General features: G+C 47.9%; 4 protein-coding genes across 4 annotated transcripts; 2 read left to right on the forward strand and 2 right to left on the reverse strand.

Annotated features, from left to right (window-relative positions):
* Window positions 1-1,056: 1,056 nt before the first annotated feature.
* Window positions 1,057-3,593, reverse strand: BGZ61DRAFT_387188 (uncharacterized protein). The gene is made up of 5 exons (XM_046242754.1): window positions 3,389-3,593; window positions 2,725-3,237; window positions 2,237-2,667; window positions 1,575-2,187; window positions 1,057-1,520 (listed from the first exon to the last, which is right to left on the reverse strand). The coding sequence occupies exons 1-5, from the start codon at window positions 3,460-3,462 to the stop codon at window positions 1,097-1,099; spliced, it is 2,055 nt and encodes a 684-aa protein (XP_046107171.1). The 5' UTR covers window positions 3,463-3,593; the 3' UTR covers window positions 1,057-1,096.
* A 574-nt stretch (window positions 3,594-4,167) lies between these two features.
* On the forward strand, window positions 4,168-5,392 carry BGZ61DRAFT_417095 (uncharacterized protein; the record flags this gene model as incomplete). The annotated part of the gene is made up of 3 exons (XM_046243400.1): window positions 4,168-4,455; window positions 4,527-5,303; window positions 5,354-5,392. Exons 1-3 carry the CDS (start codon window positions 4,204-4,206, stop codon window positions 5,390-5,392), a joined length of 1,068 nt encoding a protein of 355 aa, XP_046107172.1. The 5' UTR covers window positions 4,168-4,203.
* Window positions 5,393-6,198: 806 nt separating this feature from the next.
* Window positions 6,199-8,198, forward strand: BGZ61DRAFT_347733 (general substrate transporter; the record flags this gene model as incomplete). Its single annotated transcript, XM_046240003.1, has 8 exons — window positions 6,199-6,288; window positions 6,350-6,426; window positions 6,484-6,708; window positions 6,761-6,890; window positions 6,948-7,511; window positions 7,580-7,738; window positions 7,795-7,996; window positions 8,056-8,198. 8 exons carry the CDS (start codon window positions 6,199-6,201, stop codon window positions 8,196-8,198), a joined length of 1,590 nt encoding a protein of 529 aa, XP_046107173.1.
* A 1,073-nt stretch (window positions 8,199-9,271) lies between these two features.
* BGZ61DRAFT_448404 (fungal-specific transcription factor domain-containing protein) lies at window positions 9,272-11,851 on the reverse strand. The gene is made up of 7 exons (XM_046245476.1): window positions 11,706-11,851; window positions 11,523-11,605; window positions 10,609-11,472; window positions 10,349-10,555; window positions 10,135-10,290; window positions 9,898-10,075; window positions 9,272-9,835 (listed from the first exon to the last, which is right to left on the reverse strand). Exons 1-7 carry the CDS (start codon window positions 11,790-11,792, stop codon window positions 9,401-9,403), a joined length of 2,010 nt encoding a protein of 669 aa, XP_046107174.1. The 5' UTR covers window positions 11,793-11,851; the 3' UTR covers window positions 9,272-9,400.
* Between the last annotated feature and the right edge of the window lie 735 nt (window positions 11,852-12,586).

The raw sequence follows: 12,586 nt of genomic DNA on the forward strand, positions 1-12,586 counted from the left end.
CATGGTAGTGTAGACGCCGCGGAAATGGGTTTTTCTGGGCGTGAGAACCAACACCAAGGGTCCTGCAAGGCTCTCCACAGCCAAGAGATCCTCACTTATCTTTGCAAGGATCAAGGGCTATACTCGTCTAAAGCGTACTAAAACCGGGCAACATCGTGCCACACCCATGGGACGGCAAGCTAGAGTTCGAGTCAAGTGCCTGCGTTCGCCGTCGGCGGCCGGTTGATTACCCTCAACCAATTCTATACTCATTCGTATTGGTGGTCTACTTAATCAGCGCAATCCGTCAAGGTTGCCACATCAGCCTCGCAGGATCCGGGTTGTGTCACGGCTCGTTCCGGGCGGGTCAAGCTGATAACCACCAGGGAATCAACAGGCGTCGTTTGAGATTCCTCCAGTTACCTATGGATCAGCATACGATATAGTAGGTTCACTAGCAAATAACTGCATGAACGTCATGTACGGCAGTGGATCTGAGGGCGAGAACCTTGACCCCCCACTGATCACTGATAGTTAATGCTGCGCATGGTGGTGAGGTTGAAGCATGCACGTCATGGTGGTGAAGAATTTTTCTTGAGAAGTAATCTAGAGAGTGGAGTTATTGATCAAGTGCTGCTCATGCAGACTGCTCGTTTCTGGGAGGCGAGCATCCAGTCCCATTGTATGAGGACTTCAGAAGCGGCATTTTCCAACCATTGAGCAACATTGAGCATCACTATCTTTCGTCGCTGGGAGATTTTGCTCAAATTTTACGCACAATTCTCAAAGTCGCTGCTCTCGAACGCCACCTGCCGGAGTTACTCACGCTCACAAGCACAAAGCCAGTGTGATACGTACGTCAGTGTCTTGAAGACGCTAATACCTTGTGTAATTCATAACTGAGGCACAGGTAGACCTTTTGGTGCAACGCCTAGGGCCTGCCTCTCCTTTTTTGTATCACAGTGCATCTCGATAGGCGCCAGCTATCCTTACCCTCTATCAGAATTTTGAAGTCTTTTGCGGCTTGCCTCAATTTTGGTGACACGAATTTGGGATCCCCAAAGCTTTGTTGAGGGTGACAAAATTGACAAGAAGTCTTAGACTATCGGTTCTAAAATCAGATTGCAGTATTCAGAAAGCCACACTGGTCCCAAGGGAATACAGGCGGTATCGCAAAGAGACCGTCCATAGTATCGGTACAATCAAATGGTTGCAAGCCGACATCGTCAAATACCGTCAACTGAGTTCTATTGATGTCCAATCCGAGCATAGACAACGAGTCAGACATCCCAGGATTGGTAATTTCGAGGTTCATGTTTTCTGGGCGTCCGGCCGCCGCCAATGTTGTTTCTGGTCTACGAAACCACAATCTATCCAGTAGCTTAGCATACCTTGATGCGATGTGATTTTCGTCAACGGCTGCCAATTTGAGGGCTGATGTAAATCGCTGCATTAGCGAAGCAGTTTGCGCATACTGTCCAGAAGAAATTGCACCTGATGCATGAGCTTTATACAGGAAGACTGAAGAATGGATTTCGTATCTTCGTATCAGTCAGCGCAATGGAAGGGAACATGAGACGCCGAGGACTCCTCACAAGTAGAAACGCGCCGGCATGTACCTCAGATGTTTTACTGGGTCAATGTCCTCGACAACGATTGTTATTAGAGTTTCGGCAGCATTTATGGCTTCATAAATACTCCGTGCATCGGGGCTTGCCATCGTCGAGTCTGGAAAGACCAAGGCCGTTTGAGGGTTGTCTTTGTCATTGGAGTCCGAGTTGGAACTACTCTTGGAGGAAGCCCGATAAATAACAGCCTGAAAAGCAAAGGCATTAACATAGAGTCGAAGATACTCTTGCATTAAGGTCAAGCAACTCTTCAAATGAGGCGACACAGCTAACGAAGTCCATGCATGTTTCCATGCATACATGGCCTTGCTTGTGTCGTCGACGTATTTCGTGTAGTCTCCTCTCATCATAATCTCAGCAGTCCGAGATCTTGATGCAAAGAGAATGTCGTGAGCATTTCCAAACAGGGTTGTCAATTCCACCTGAGCCTGGATGAGTGAAGCGAAATCTTCATCATCTGAATGTCGGGGTTGCAATGCTGGAAAATCGTGGGCAGTGAATCGTGCTGACAAGGCCGGACCTCGACACCAGAAAGCCTGTCCCATGCGGATGGATATTTGACGGTCAGAAAGGTAGGTGACTGTGATGCGTTAGTTTGCGGACGAAATAGAGCGAAACGCAACGCTTACAAGTCCAAGCAAGTCGCTCCCGTTGTATTGAGGCGTCAACTTCCCCATCACCTCCTTTGAAGGAGCTGTCCTCGAGGCGCAACAGGTACGCTAACCTCACGGCGAGACCCAGAATTGACCATGCAGCGCCTTCACCACCATCGTCTGTGTGGCCTTGATTCAGCAGGGTCCACTCGCCAAGCAACAAGAGACCTTCAACACAGCCGACATTCCGGATGCTGGTCATGCCCAAAACAACATCGAGAATGAGCTGCCGCATGTAGGTCCAGATGGATTTGTGGAGATCTACAAGATCGCGCCGGTCTTTCGAAGCAACCACCAGGACCGATGTCAGGAGAAATGATTCATTCTCTATGGTACCCGATATCTGGTCAGGTCGCAACACTGTCCCCGGGACGATGGGACAGAAGGGGTGGTATTTTTCTGCATATCTGCGAGATTTTGTCAACGATTCTCTTTTCGTGAGATACGGGGCTTAGAGTTCGTACAGATGTAACAGCTCGATAAGTAACGCTGGATCGATTATTCCATTCTCAATAGGCGGATAAACCGTTATTTTTGTAACATTCATTTGGCTCAACTCTCGTCCCAGTGAGTGGCTGTTGGCGACGCTTAGACCAATGGTTGGAGAAGTCATGCGTAAGCCGCTGGAAACATCGATATTGTCTATGTGGCCCTGACGGTTGAAAGCGCCAGCAGTTCCTTCGGGATGGGTGCTGTCACTAGACTGTCCAGCGGTGTGGGCGAGTATCAGCAAAGCATCATATGGGTTTTGGAGGTTGTCGTGAACGGGTTCTTCTACGGCTCTTGCTTGACGCGGTGATATGTGATCGGTTGAGGACGTGGAGGGAGTCGTATCTTGACGGGGTCTCTTTTTCTGCTGCTGCCCGCGACGGAGGTGGGAAAAGTCACCGCCTCGGCGTGAGCCAGCCAGGATGCATTCAGCGCCTTCGCGGACACACTTTGAACAGGGGGGTTTTCCTGGTTCGCCGAGACTCTGTCTACGAGTGGCACGAAAAAGTCAGCAAAATACACACATTTGAGCCAGCGAGTATCCACGACGGAGATCAGCACGAGCAATAAAACAAGGAATGCGATGGAACCGTTCTTGCAGGCTCACAAATCAAGACTGAAGGCAAGGAGACGACCCACAGATCACAGCGCGTCTTGCGAGAGCGGCACCGGACGCACGCCCGGTACTGCCGCAAGCCATTGCCTTTGGTCATGCTTCATAGCCGACCGTTGGTTGGTCTATAAGGCTTCCAGCTTCCAGCTTCCAGCCTCGGGTCAAGCGGGGAAAGTAATCGGAAATTCAGAGGATTTGTCATGGACGAGGCGATGTCATGCGAGATCGAAGGTGACGGCGTAAACTCCGTCCAGACATGTGGAGTATGAATCTGTTGCGGGGTGATAGTTCGGACTGGTTAGCAGGTTGGATGTTTCCCCACTCACAGTACAACTAACTCAGGCAATAGACGGCTGTAGATGGGGATACAAGCACCTGACCGCCCGCAGCATAAGACCGAACGGATCCATACCAGCATTACAATGGACGATGCGGATACCACTCAGAGGGAAGAGGGCAATAGACGGCTGTAGACGGCGTCTTCTACAAGTGCCCATGGCCACAACATGTCGGGCGGATGGGAACATTGGGTGAATCAGAATCACCCGACACCACTAAGAATACCTTCATCTAGTCAATTCTTCCGGATTGATTCGTCGACTTGTAGCGGATCTAAGCGGTCGAATTGATGCCGGTCCACTTCAACCCGCACATACTTGGCTTCAGATTACCAGCGTATTTAAACAGTCGCAGGCAGACCTCGAGCATCTCTCCTATTTCGCACTCCGTCATTTATTCATTGTTTGAATCTTGAATACAGTCTTTGATTACATCACCTCATCTACCACACCTGGTCATCGGCCCAAAGCAATCATCTTCCAAACCACAGAGACTACTCAACATGGCTCCCAGTCGTCTCGAGTCACCACCATTGGAATCCCCCGCCCTGTCTTCGGCTAATAAGCTGGAGAATACCAAGGAGATTCCTAAGGACAACTATGGCAATTATTATCCCGCTGACCCAGCGACCCTAAACCTCGAGTCCAACTACGGACCCATGAGCCCCGAGTCAATCGGATACCTCCAACCCACCTCTAAGGATACTCCCCTTGAGGTCATGCATGAGCGATTTGAGCGCGATGGCTATCTTTTCGTACGTTCTTGCGTCTCTTTGTTTTCCTTGGCTTTTCTTTCCAGACAGGCTGACCAAAATCGATGACGCAGGTCAAAGGATGTATCCCCAAAGAGGTCTCCTTAGAATGCCGATGTGCCTATTTCTCATGGATGTCCCCCAGCGGTCTCCTCAAGCATGGTACCGATCCTGTCGAAGGAATTTTCTCCGGCGCCGATACGAGAAAATATCTCCCCCCTGGAAACTTGCGCCGTCTCTTCGGCTTAAAAGACGACCCTGACAGCGACCGTTATGTCGAGTTGATGGTCTCCGCCCATGAAGCCCCTTTCTATCTCGACTTTTGTGAGAATAGGGAATTGCGGGACTTCGTGCGCTACTTCACTGGCTGGGCTAATCCTCACATGCTCCAGCGCACCATGTTTCGCGCCTTCGTTCCAAATAGCGAGCTCACACCAGTCCACTTCGACCAAATGTACCTTCGTGCTGGTCCACCTACAAGTATTACGGCGTGGGTTCCCATCGGTGATGTGTCTCTGGAAGCTGGAGGCCTGATGTACCTCCAAGATTCATCAGACATTGGTAAAAAGACCGAGGACGACTTCACCAAGCATTCACACAACCTCACTGACGAGGAGCGCATCAGTGCGTTCAACAAGAACATGAATGATGGCGGATTTCTCAGTAGAGATACTGTGGCTTATGGTCAGGAAGCCCATAGAAAGTGGCTTATTGCAGAATATGAGGCAGGTGATGTCATCTTTCACAACCCCTACATGGTTCACGCCAGTTGCAAAAATAGGGATCCCAACGACAAGATCCGTCTCGCAACTGATGTGAGATTCGTTGACCCAGAAAAGCCATATGACATGGTAAGATTTCATGAAATCATTTATGGAGCTCCAGTCTAATCATTTTATAGCGCTGGATGAAGGTATATCGGCCCTTGGATGGACTATGAATCTCTCCTTAGGTTGAATTATCAATACCATCACCAACACGTGTCGAGAGTGCAGAATTATCATGGTGGAATATGTTGGAATAAATTGAAACCTTGTGCCTTACGAAATTGGTCAATGTTTCAACCGCATCACGGATGAGTCTCATAACATGTAGTCAAGAATTTATTTTAGCCATGCGACCGTATTTATGACTATGTTAAGAGACTGCTGCAAACGTAGAGTCGAAGACCCCCGTGTTTGGCTGCCAAAGGCACAGGGTGCGCCAAATTACGGCACCACCATCCAGCTGTTTGGTCTAGCCAAGGCTGCATGGACTACCAGATATCCTCAATAATACGACATGTATTATAAAGGGCCAGGGTATGGTTTTCATTTCTAAAAGATGGAAATTAAATCCCGATGAATCATAGTCCTGCCGAGCTTCTTGACTCCCGTTCGCGTTACCTAGTACGTCATTTGTCCGTCTGCAGCCATTTCCCGTAAACATAGTGGCCCACTTCCCCATCTCCACTTCCCTGGCTCCCTCAGAACACCACCTGCGGGGAAGTTGAGCCAAGCAAGACTGTGGGGTGGGCGGGTTTTGAGACCACCCACGCCCAAGCAGGTGGGCGGACAGCTTCTTGGTACTAAGTACGTATGACTCGACTCAGCTGATGAGCCACGCCGTCTATTGCCGTGAAGCTAAAATCCGTCGAGTAGCGTCGAGTATATGTACTGTCTACGCAATACAGGATCCAGTCTTTTACGAAAACATGCATCGGATAGTTCTTTGCCTGTTCTCTATCCACAAGCTACGCCCTTCATCATGTTTCTACAAAAGATTGTTCGCAATGAGTCGATCAAGACGGACCCTCCAGAGATCTATAACCTGAGGACCGTCCTAGTCAGTTTGGTGGTTAGTAGCGCTGGGTCTGACGTTCAACTTACACATGTGCTTACAACAGCGCATACTTCAGGCATGCGGGGGAGCGCTCCTGTTTGGAATGGACATGGGCATTATTGGAGGCGTTCTCACTATGGATACCTTCAAAGAGTAAGAAATCCACCTTTACGGCCCGTCTTCCACGACTATTTCTCACCCTGTTCTTAGAAAATATGGACTCATTGACAAATCTAGCACTGCCATTGCAAACCTGTCTTCGAACATTGTGTCTGTGATACAGGCTGGAGCATTCGCAGGCTGCATCTTCTCTATGTGGTTGGCAAATAAAATTGGTCGACGGTTGTCTCTTATCTCAGCCTCGATCCTAGTCTTCATTGGCGTAGCACTACAGGCTGCTGCCAATGGCCATATCGCATCTTTATACGTGGGAAGGTGAGTGAGTTCGACCCTGGGCGTCTTTGTGTCGACTCTCACCGGATCATAGATTCGTCACAGGTATTGCCATTGGAATCGCATCCACCGTCAACCCACTCTACGTCTCAGAGAATGCCCCGAGGGGCATCCGAGGTCTCCTGACGGGCTGCTACCAGCTTTCCATCGTCACTGGACTGACTGTAAGTGAATTTTTAATGTCTGCTTTCAAGTATCTTCACACTAACCCCTAACTGTAGCTTGCATTTTGGATCAACTATGGCTGCCTCCTTCATGTCAAAGGACACGCCCAGTACATCATCCCGTTATCGCTTCAGGCACTTCCCGCTATCATTTTATTTGTTGGTATGATTTTTGCAAATGAATCTCCACGTTTCCTGGCACAGAAAACCCCGGAGAAAGCCCTCATTGTCCTCGCAAAATTGCGCAGCCTCCCTGTAGACCATCCGTATATTCAGAACGAGATGAACAGTATTTCGGCACAGCTTGAGGAAGAGAGGGCGCTCGCAGCTAACACTTCCGGTCTAACATTGGTAAAAGAGGCCTTTACCGTCAAATCTTACCGTCGGCGAACCTTTCTTTGCATCACACTTATGATGTGGAGCAATTTGACAGGAACCAACGCCATGACATACTACAGCCCTACTATCTTCAAGAGTATCGGGGTGTCCTCCTCGCAATCAGGTTTACTTGCCACTGGCGTCTACGGGGTTGTGAAAATGGTGTCTTGCGCTTTTTTTATCCTTTTCGTCACTGATTCTCTTGGACGGAGAAAGAGTCTGCTTTGGACGGCTATTGTGCAGGTATGACACTATACCACATACACCCAACCTACTCCTCACCTAATACTCATTTCTCGGGTTTATCGCAGGGCTTGGCTCTTTTCTACGTCGGATTTTTTATCCGATATAGCCCTCCACAACAAGGAACTCCTCACGGCGCTGCCGGATATGTCGCAATTGTGGCTATTTACATTTTTGCAGCCGTCTACCAGTTTGGTTGGGGTCCTGTGGTATGGACATATTGTTCGGTAAGACTAAATCCTTCGCTTTACTTCTGGTTCTTTTTGTCTAAATAGTGAAATAGGAAATCCCCGCCGCACGCATGCGTGCTCTTCAAATGGGCATGGCTACCGCTAGCCAGTGGCTATTCAATTTCGTCGTAGCGAAGAGCACATTGTCTATGTTTGCGACTTTGGGTACGAATGGTTTCGGTACCTACTTCCTCTACGGCTCCTTCTGCTTCACCATGGCACTTTTTGCCTGGTTCTTTGTCCCAGAGACAAAGGGTGAGTTGCTCATCAAATGGAGGGCAAAATAACCTGTACTAATGACACATCTACCACAGGTCTCGCTCTTGAAGATATGGATGAGCTGTTTGCCTCTGGGAACGTCCGAGATAAGTTCATACCAACAAGACTAACCGGATTAGAAACTGGAAGAAATGCCAAGGTAGAGGGAGATAAGTTCGAGCACCTTGAGAATGCATAAAACGTGGGTAAAGGCACAAACAAAGTCAACTGGTTACACAATTCCAGTACTTTACCTCACCTTTGTATTCCTGGGACCATCCTTTGTTTTTTTTTGTTTTTTTTTTAAAAAAAAAGAATTGATTTCATCTCTCGTATGTTTTGTAAATTGCCTTCCTGGTGACCTTGATAAGTATCCTCCGTAATCGGACGCATCTAAAATAAAAATCAGCGGTTGTAGGGCTAAGCAGATTTTATACAAATCAAAGACAATATATATCTAATTACCCCAGGGAACGAGACGAGAGGAGAAGGGATAGCTGGGGAGACCGGCACTGCCACCGCGACAGCGATAACGACACCTCGAAGACCTGGAGGCAGTTCGGGCCAGGCGAAGGGCAAATGCGTAACCCGCAAACCTGGAAAAGGCTGGTGACGAAGACACTAGCACAGACTCGACGACGACAAGGTAGCCCCAGCAGTAGCAGAGCGAAACCTCGGCGAGGTTTTCATGCTATTGCTACCAGTTATTAAAGGACTTTCCTTGCTGAATTAGTATGAAGGAGTTCTATGGGCCTAGATATAGGCAAAATAGTGTTTACAAAATGAATAAATATTTATATAATCCAGCTAGTTGCAGTTTATATTATTACACCTCTGTTTTATTATGCCTTGCGGAGTCATTCCTCCAATCCACTAGGAAATACTCGGCACTCAGTATCGTACTAATCCGGATGCATAATAGCCGGGTTCTTGACCATCCTGAGTTAGTCTTTATGTTATATTCGCGAATCGTATAGGGCGGCTTACAACCTGTGGTTTGCGAGGGAGAACCAAGTTAGAGCATGCGTAAACACGAGTCCCTGGGTCGCGTGATACGATCACTCTGACCGATGAGACCTTTAGTCTGTGATATTATACCAGTACGTCCTTATCTCCTGCTCCCCACATCTCGCTGCTACAACCGAGGATGAATTGGGTTTTCGAGGGGAGTACATAGGCGCCGACATATATTAGTAGTATACATCGTCAGGCTGCAGTTGTCCTAGCACTACATCTCAACCTCAATACATACAGTTGTAAAACTTCTTGAAATCCAGACGTGTATTAAATGTGACGCATGCTCCTTATTACCCATGGACGGAACCATCCCATATCGCTAAGCTATTATGTCTCGAGAGCCTACGGCTTTCCAGCCTCTCGGTGGACCATATCAACTTGTAATCAATTTTGATCTATGAAGTTGAAAGCCAGGCTCGTCGAATTCTGCTCATATGTCCAAGCATTAAAAAGGTCATCCAATGTTTCTGTGGGAAACAACTTCTCCAACTCATCAGTTGATTCTTGCCCAAAGCCCGTCAACAAACGCCCACGCCCACCTTCATACCTCTCAAAATGCTGTTGACTCTCTACGCTAATCTCGTCTCTCAGACCGGATGTCCATATGTCAACCTCCCACTGGTCAGCAAGCGACTGGATAGCCCGAATGGACCGGTTGGCCCAGTTCCAGTTAGTATTCATCTCGTAAAGAGCTTTGATGCATATGTAAAGACATCGTCTCGCCTCGCTTCGCGTACTAGATCCAGTGGACTTGAGATCTAGCAGGTGTATGATAGCTGCTGTAAAGGCTGGATGCACTGCAGAGATTGGAAGATACTGCTACAAAGAGTAAAGTGAATCAGCCTGTGTTTGAGATTGGTGGAAACAAGCTTGGTGCTTACGTTTTTGTAGTTGTTCCCGTAAATTCGGAGAATCCTTGAAATCTTCACTGCTGAATCTTTACAAGACCGCGAGTGGATATCTTTCCCATCTGGGTCGTATTCGAAGGAACTCTGGCCGGGATAAAGGGCCTTGAAGAATGAACGATGCAGTAGAAGTATAGCATGGTGGTACTGTAGGCTAGATCATCAACAGTGAGCTTTCAACATTTTAAGAAGCAGGCCAAGAACTCTTCTCACTGAAGCTGATATACATATGGTGGCGAACATTGCAAGCTTGATTCGGAAATCTTGAGAGACTTTGGGAGTTCGTCAAAAAAATTGACTGATCGCAGGTGTGCTTTCATTACTTGATCCTCTCTTTCTCTCCCGGTCCAAGGGAACCTCTGCGCATACCTGCCAGTGATTAGCCTAGATACCAAATGCTTTTATCAGGATTTGATGTTTTCTTTACAATTGATCAACTACTTCGGATGTGATGATTAGAAGTTCACACATGTACATGGCATTTTCTGTAATGTGGGAAGTGGGGAAAGGCGCAGATATCCTCTCCTGTTCTTCAGAAAGGAAGGGAACAGGACAGAACTGAGTTTTCAGTTTTGTCGTGGTGATGTTATACTCCTGAATACTAGCAGGCCTTCCCATTCCGAGACAGTATAGTCTTGGATCACTCAATTTAGTATCTCGTATTGCGGTCTGAAGGGTCCAACTTACTTATCAAGCACATATATGCCCCAAAAAGTCACATTGCGTGCCTCAACATCTTTGTCAGATATTAAGCCTTTTGATGCGAAAGATGTACAATCTGACTGTAGTCCCAAGTTCATCGCCATGCGGGACGCCATGCCGATATACATGAACCCGAGGCCTTCATTATCCACAGAAGCCCAGAACAGTCCGAGTAACGCTGTGGCTTGGACGGTCGACGTTGTTGGGGCTTCGTATTCACAATGGAGCATTGTTTTAGCCTGAGCTGCAAAGGCTTCCCCCGCGGTATTCGGATCGGTAGGGTCCGTTCGTAGTTCAAGATGTGAGGAGTAACGAGACGCAAGAGCAAGTATGGCTGTGAGGAGGAGAGGGGTGCAGAAGCGTCCAGATTTTTCGACGTAGAGATCAAGGACGAAAGACTCCCGAGGCACAATGTACTGCCATGAATTTTGCCATCGCCAATACAAGCCAAGTAGATGGTCCCGAAGTTCATTTGTGGGCTCAAAGAAGTCTGGCATTTGTCGGGCTGCGGCGATACCCAAGTTTCGTGCCTCAACCGAAGATGCAACTTTCAGAGAAGGATTCTGAATAATGTTGAAGTTGCTGGACGCTCCAAAGAACCGCAACTCTCCAGTATCTCCCAGAGTAAAGCATCCAAGCGTATCCGCAAGCTCATCGACTGATTTTTCATCCTCTTCCTCACCAAATGGTGCAGTAATGAATGCGGGATCTGGCAGAACGATAGTGGCCGTGGCTTTACCGTTGCAGTTACAATTGTTGGCAGCAGGCCGTTGCAAAGCAATGGCTAGCATTTTCTCAAGACTCGCAACGCGTGCTTCTAAAGCCATGATGTACGCATTGCTATGACGTCTAAACCTCCGTCAGTCATGGATACCACGCAGAGGTTGAATGAGACTCACTTTCTCTTACTCTCAACTTGTGTATACTCGCACTTCTGTTGACGATAATTGCAAGCACTGCATTTGGGCTGACTTCCATCGCACTATGCCAGAATCAAAGTGTTAGAGGAGAAGGTAGCAAGACGAGAAATTGCTGATCATTAAGAGGCCTTGGGTAGTAGATTTTGGGTATCCATTCATTACCTTGGTCCTTTTAGCCCGGCAGCCATTGCATGCCAGCGTAACTCTCTTCCTAGCATGTGCCTGAACCTGTCCGCTTATAGATGACATTTTGAGAGTTCAAGAGTCGCTGGGTGGATGTGTATCTTGTCGCCCTCGGCATATCTGTACCTGTCGGATTCAGGAGAAAAAGAGGGGAAAGGTTCGAGACCCGAATATTTCTAGTGGGACTAGTGACGTAATATCGCGACTATGTCTGATGCGGCAAGGCCGCAAGGGCTTGTGGTGATTCCCCGCGGTTAGAGAAAGTTTATGGGGGATGATGATAAGATACCGGTTGAGACATGGTTGGTTGTTCTGGCTTTGTCATGCCAAGTTTTTATCCTGGAGCAAAGTTAGCTCAGTTATGGTAGAAAGAAACTATCCGAATATATCGGCAAGTGCAAGATTATGCACAGCTAAGAAGGTCCCGCATGAGTGGTAAGAGTCCTCTGCAGTAGTCAAAGCGCAACGGTTGTTTTTTGTTCGATTCATAAATACTTTTAGTAACAGGTAGCCTATAGGTCTGTTATCATTTTAGAGCGAGTCATTGTGTCTGCGCTATCCAAACATACGTTGATAGACTATTCGGAGACCAAGGACGACATCCAAATGTTAGGTTGAAGATCACGTTGCATGGGCTACTCCACATGAAGACCTGCATCTTTGACAAGGTCATGAGTTTCGTTAATGAGAATGAGCGCACTGGGACCAGGTGAAAACCCTTAATATGAAGAGCAGAAATGTAAGGATATAAAATGGTGCGCAGGGAGACTTGCGAGCGCAGCATGCTTGTAGTGATGAAATAAAACACGAAGCAACAGCTGCGAACATAAATGCAGGTCCTAGCGAAGAAGAGGAGGGTG

The sequence above is a fragment of the Ilyonectria robusta genome (genome assembly GCF_021365365.1).
Source record: "Ilyonectria robusta strain PMI_751 chromosome Unknown BGZ61scaffold_6, whole genome shotgun sequence".
Taxonomy (NCBI): domain Eukaryota; kingdom Fungi; phylum Ascomycota; class Sordariomycetes; order Hypocreales; family Nectriaceae; genus Ilyonectria; species Ilyonectria robusta.

Excerpts from the sequence above, each read along its gene's own strand:
- BGZ61DRAFT_387188 (XM_046242754.1), bottom strand. The coding sequence starts at position 3,462 with ATGACCAAAGGCAATGGCTTGCGGCAGTACCGGGCGTGCGTCCGGTGC. Across the intron at positions 3,238-3,388 it reads CGCAAGACGCGCTGTGATCT|ACAGAGTCTCGGCGAACCAG; the intron begins GTGGGTCGTCTC and ends TGCCACTCGTAG. Across the intron at positions 2,188-2,236 it reads GGAGCGACTTGCTTGGACTT|TCACCTACCTTTCTGACCGT; the intron begins GTAAGCGTTGCG and ends AACGCATCACAG.
- BGZ61DRAFT_448404 (XM_046245476.1), bottom strand. The coding sequence starts at position 11,792 with ATGTCATCTATAAGCGGACAGGTTCAGGCACATGCTAGGAAGAGAGTT. Across the intron at positions 11,606-11,705 it reads GCCGGGCTAAAAGGACCAAG|TGCGATGGAAGTCAGCCCAA; the intron begins GTAATGAATGGA and ends ATTCTGGCATAG. Across the intron at positions 9,836-9,897 it reads ACGGGAACAACTACAAAAAC|CAGTATCTTCCAATCTCTGC; the intron begins GTAAGCACCAAG and ends TACTCTTTGTAG.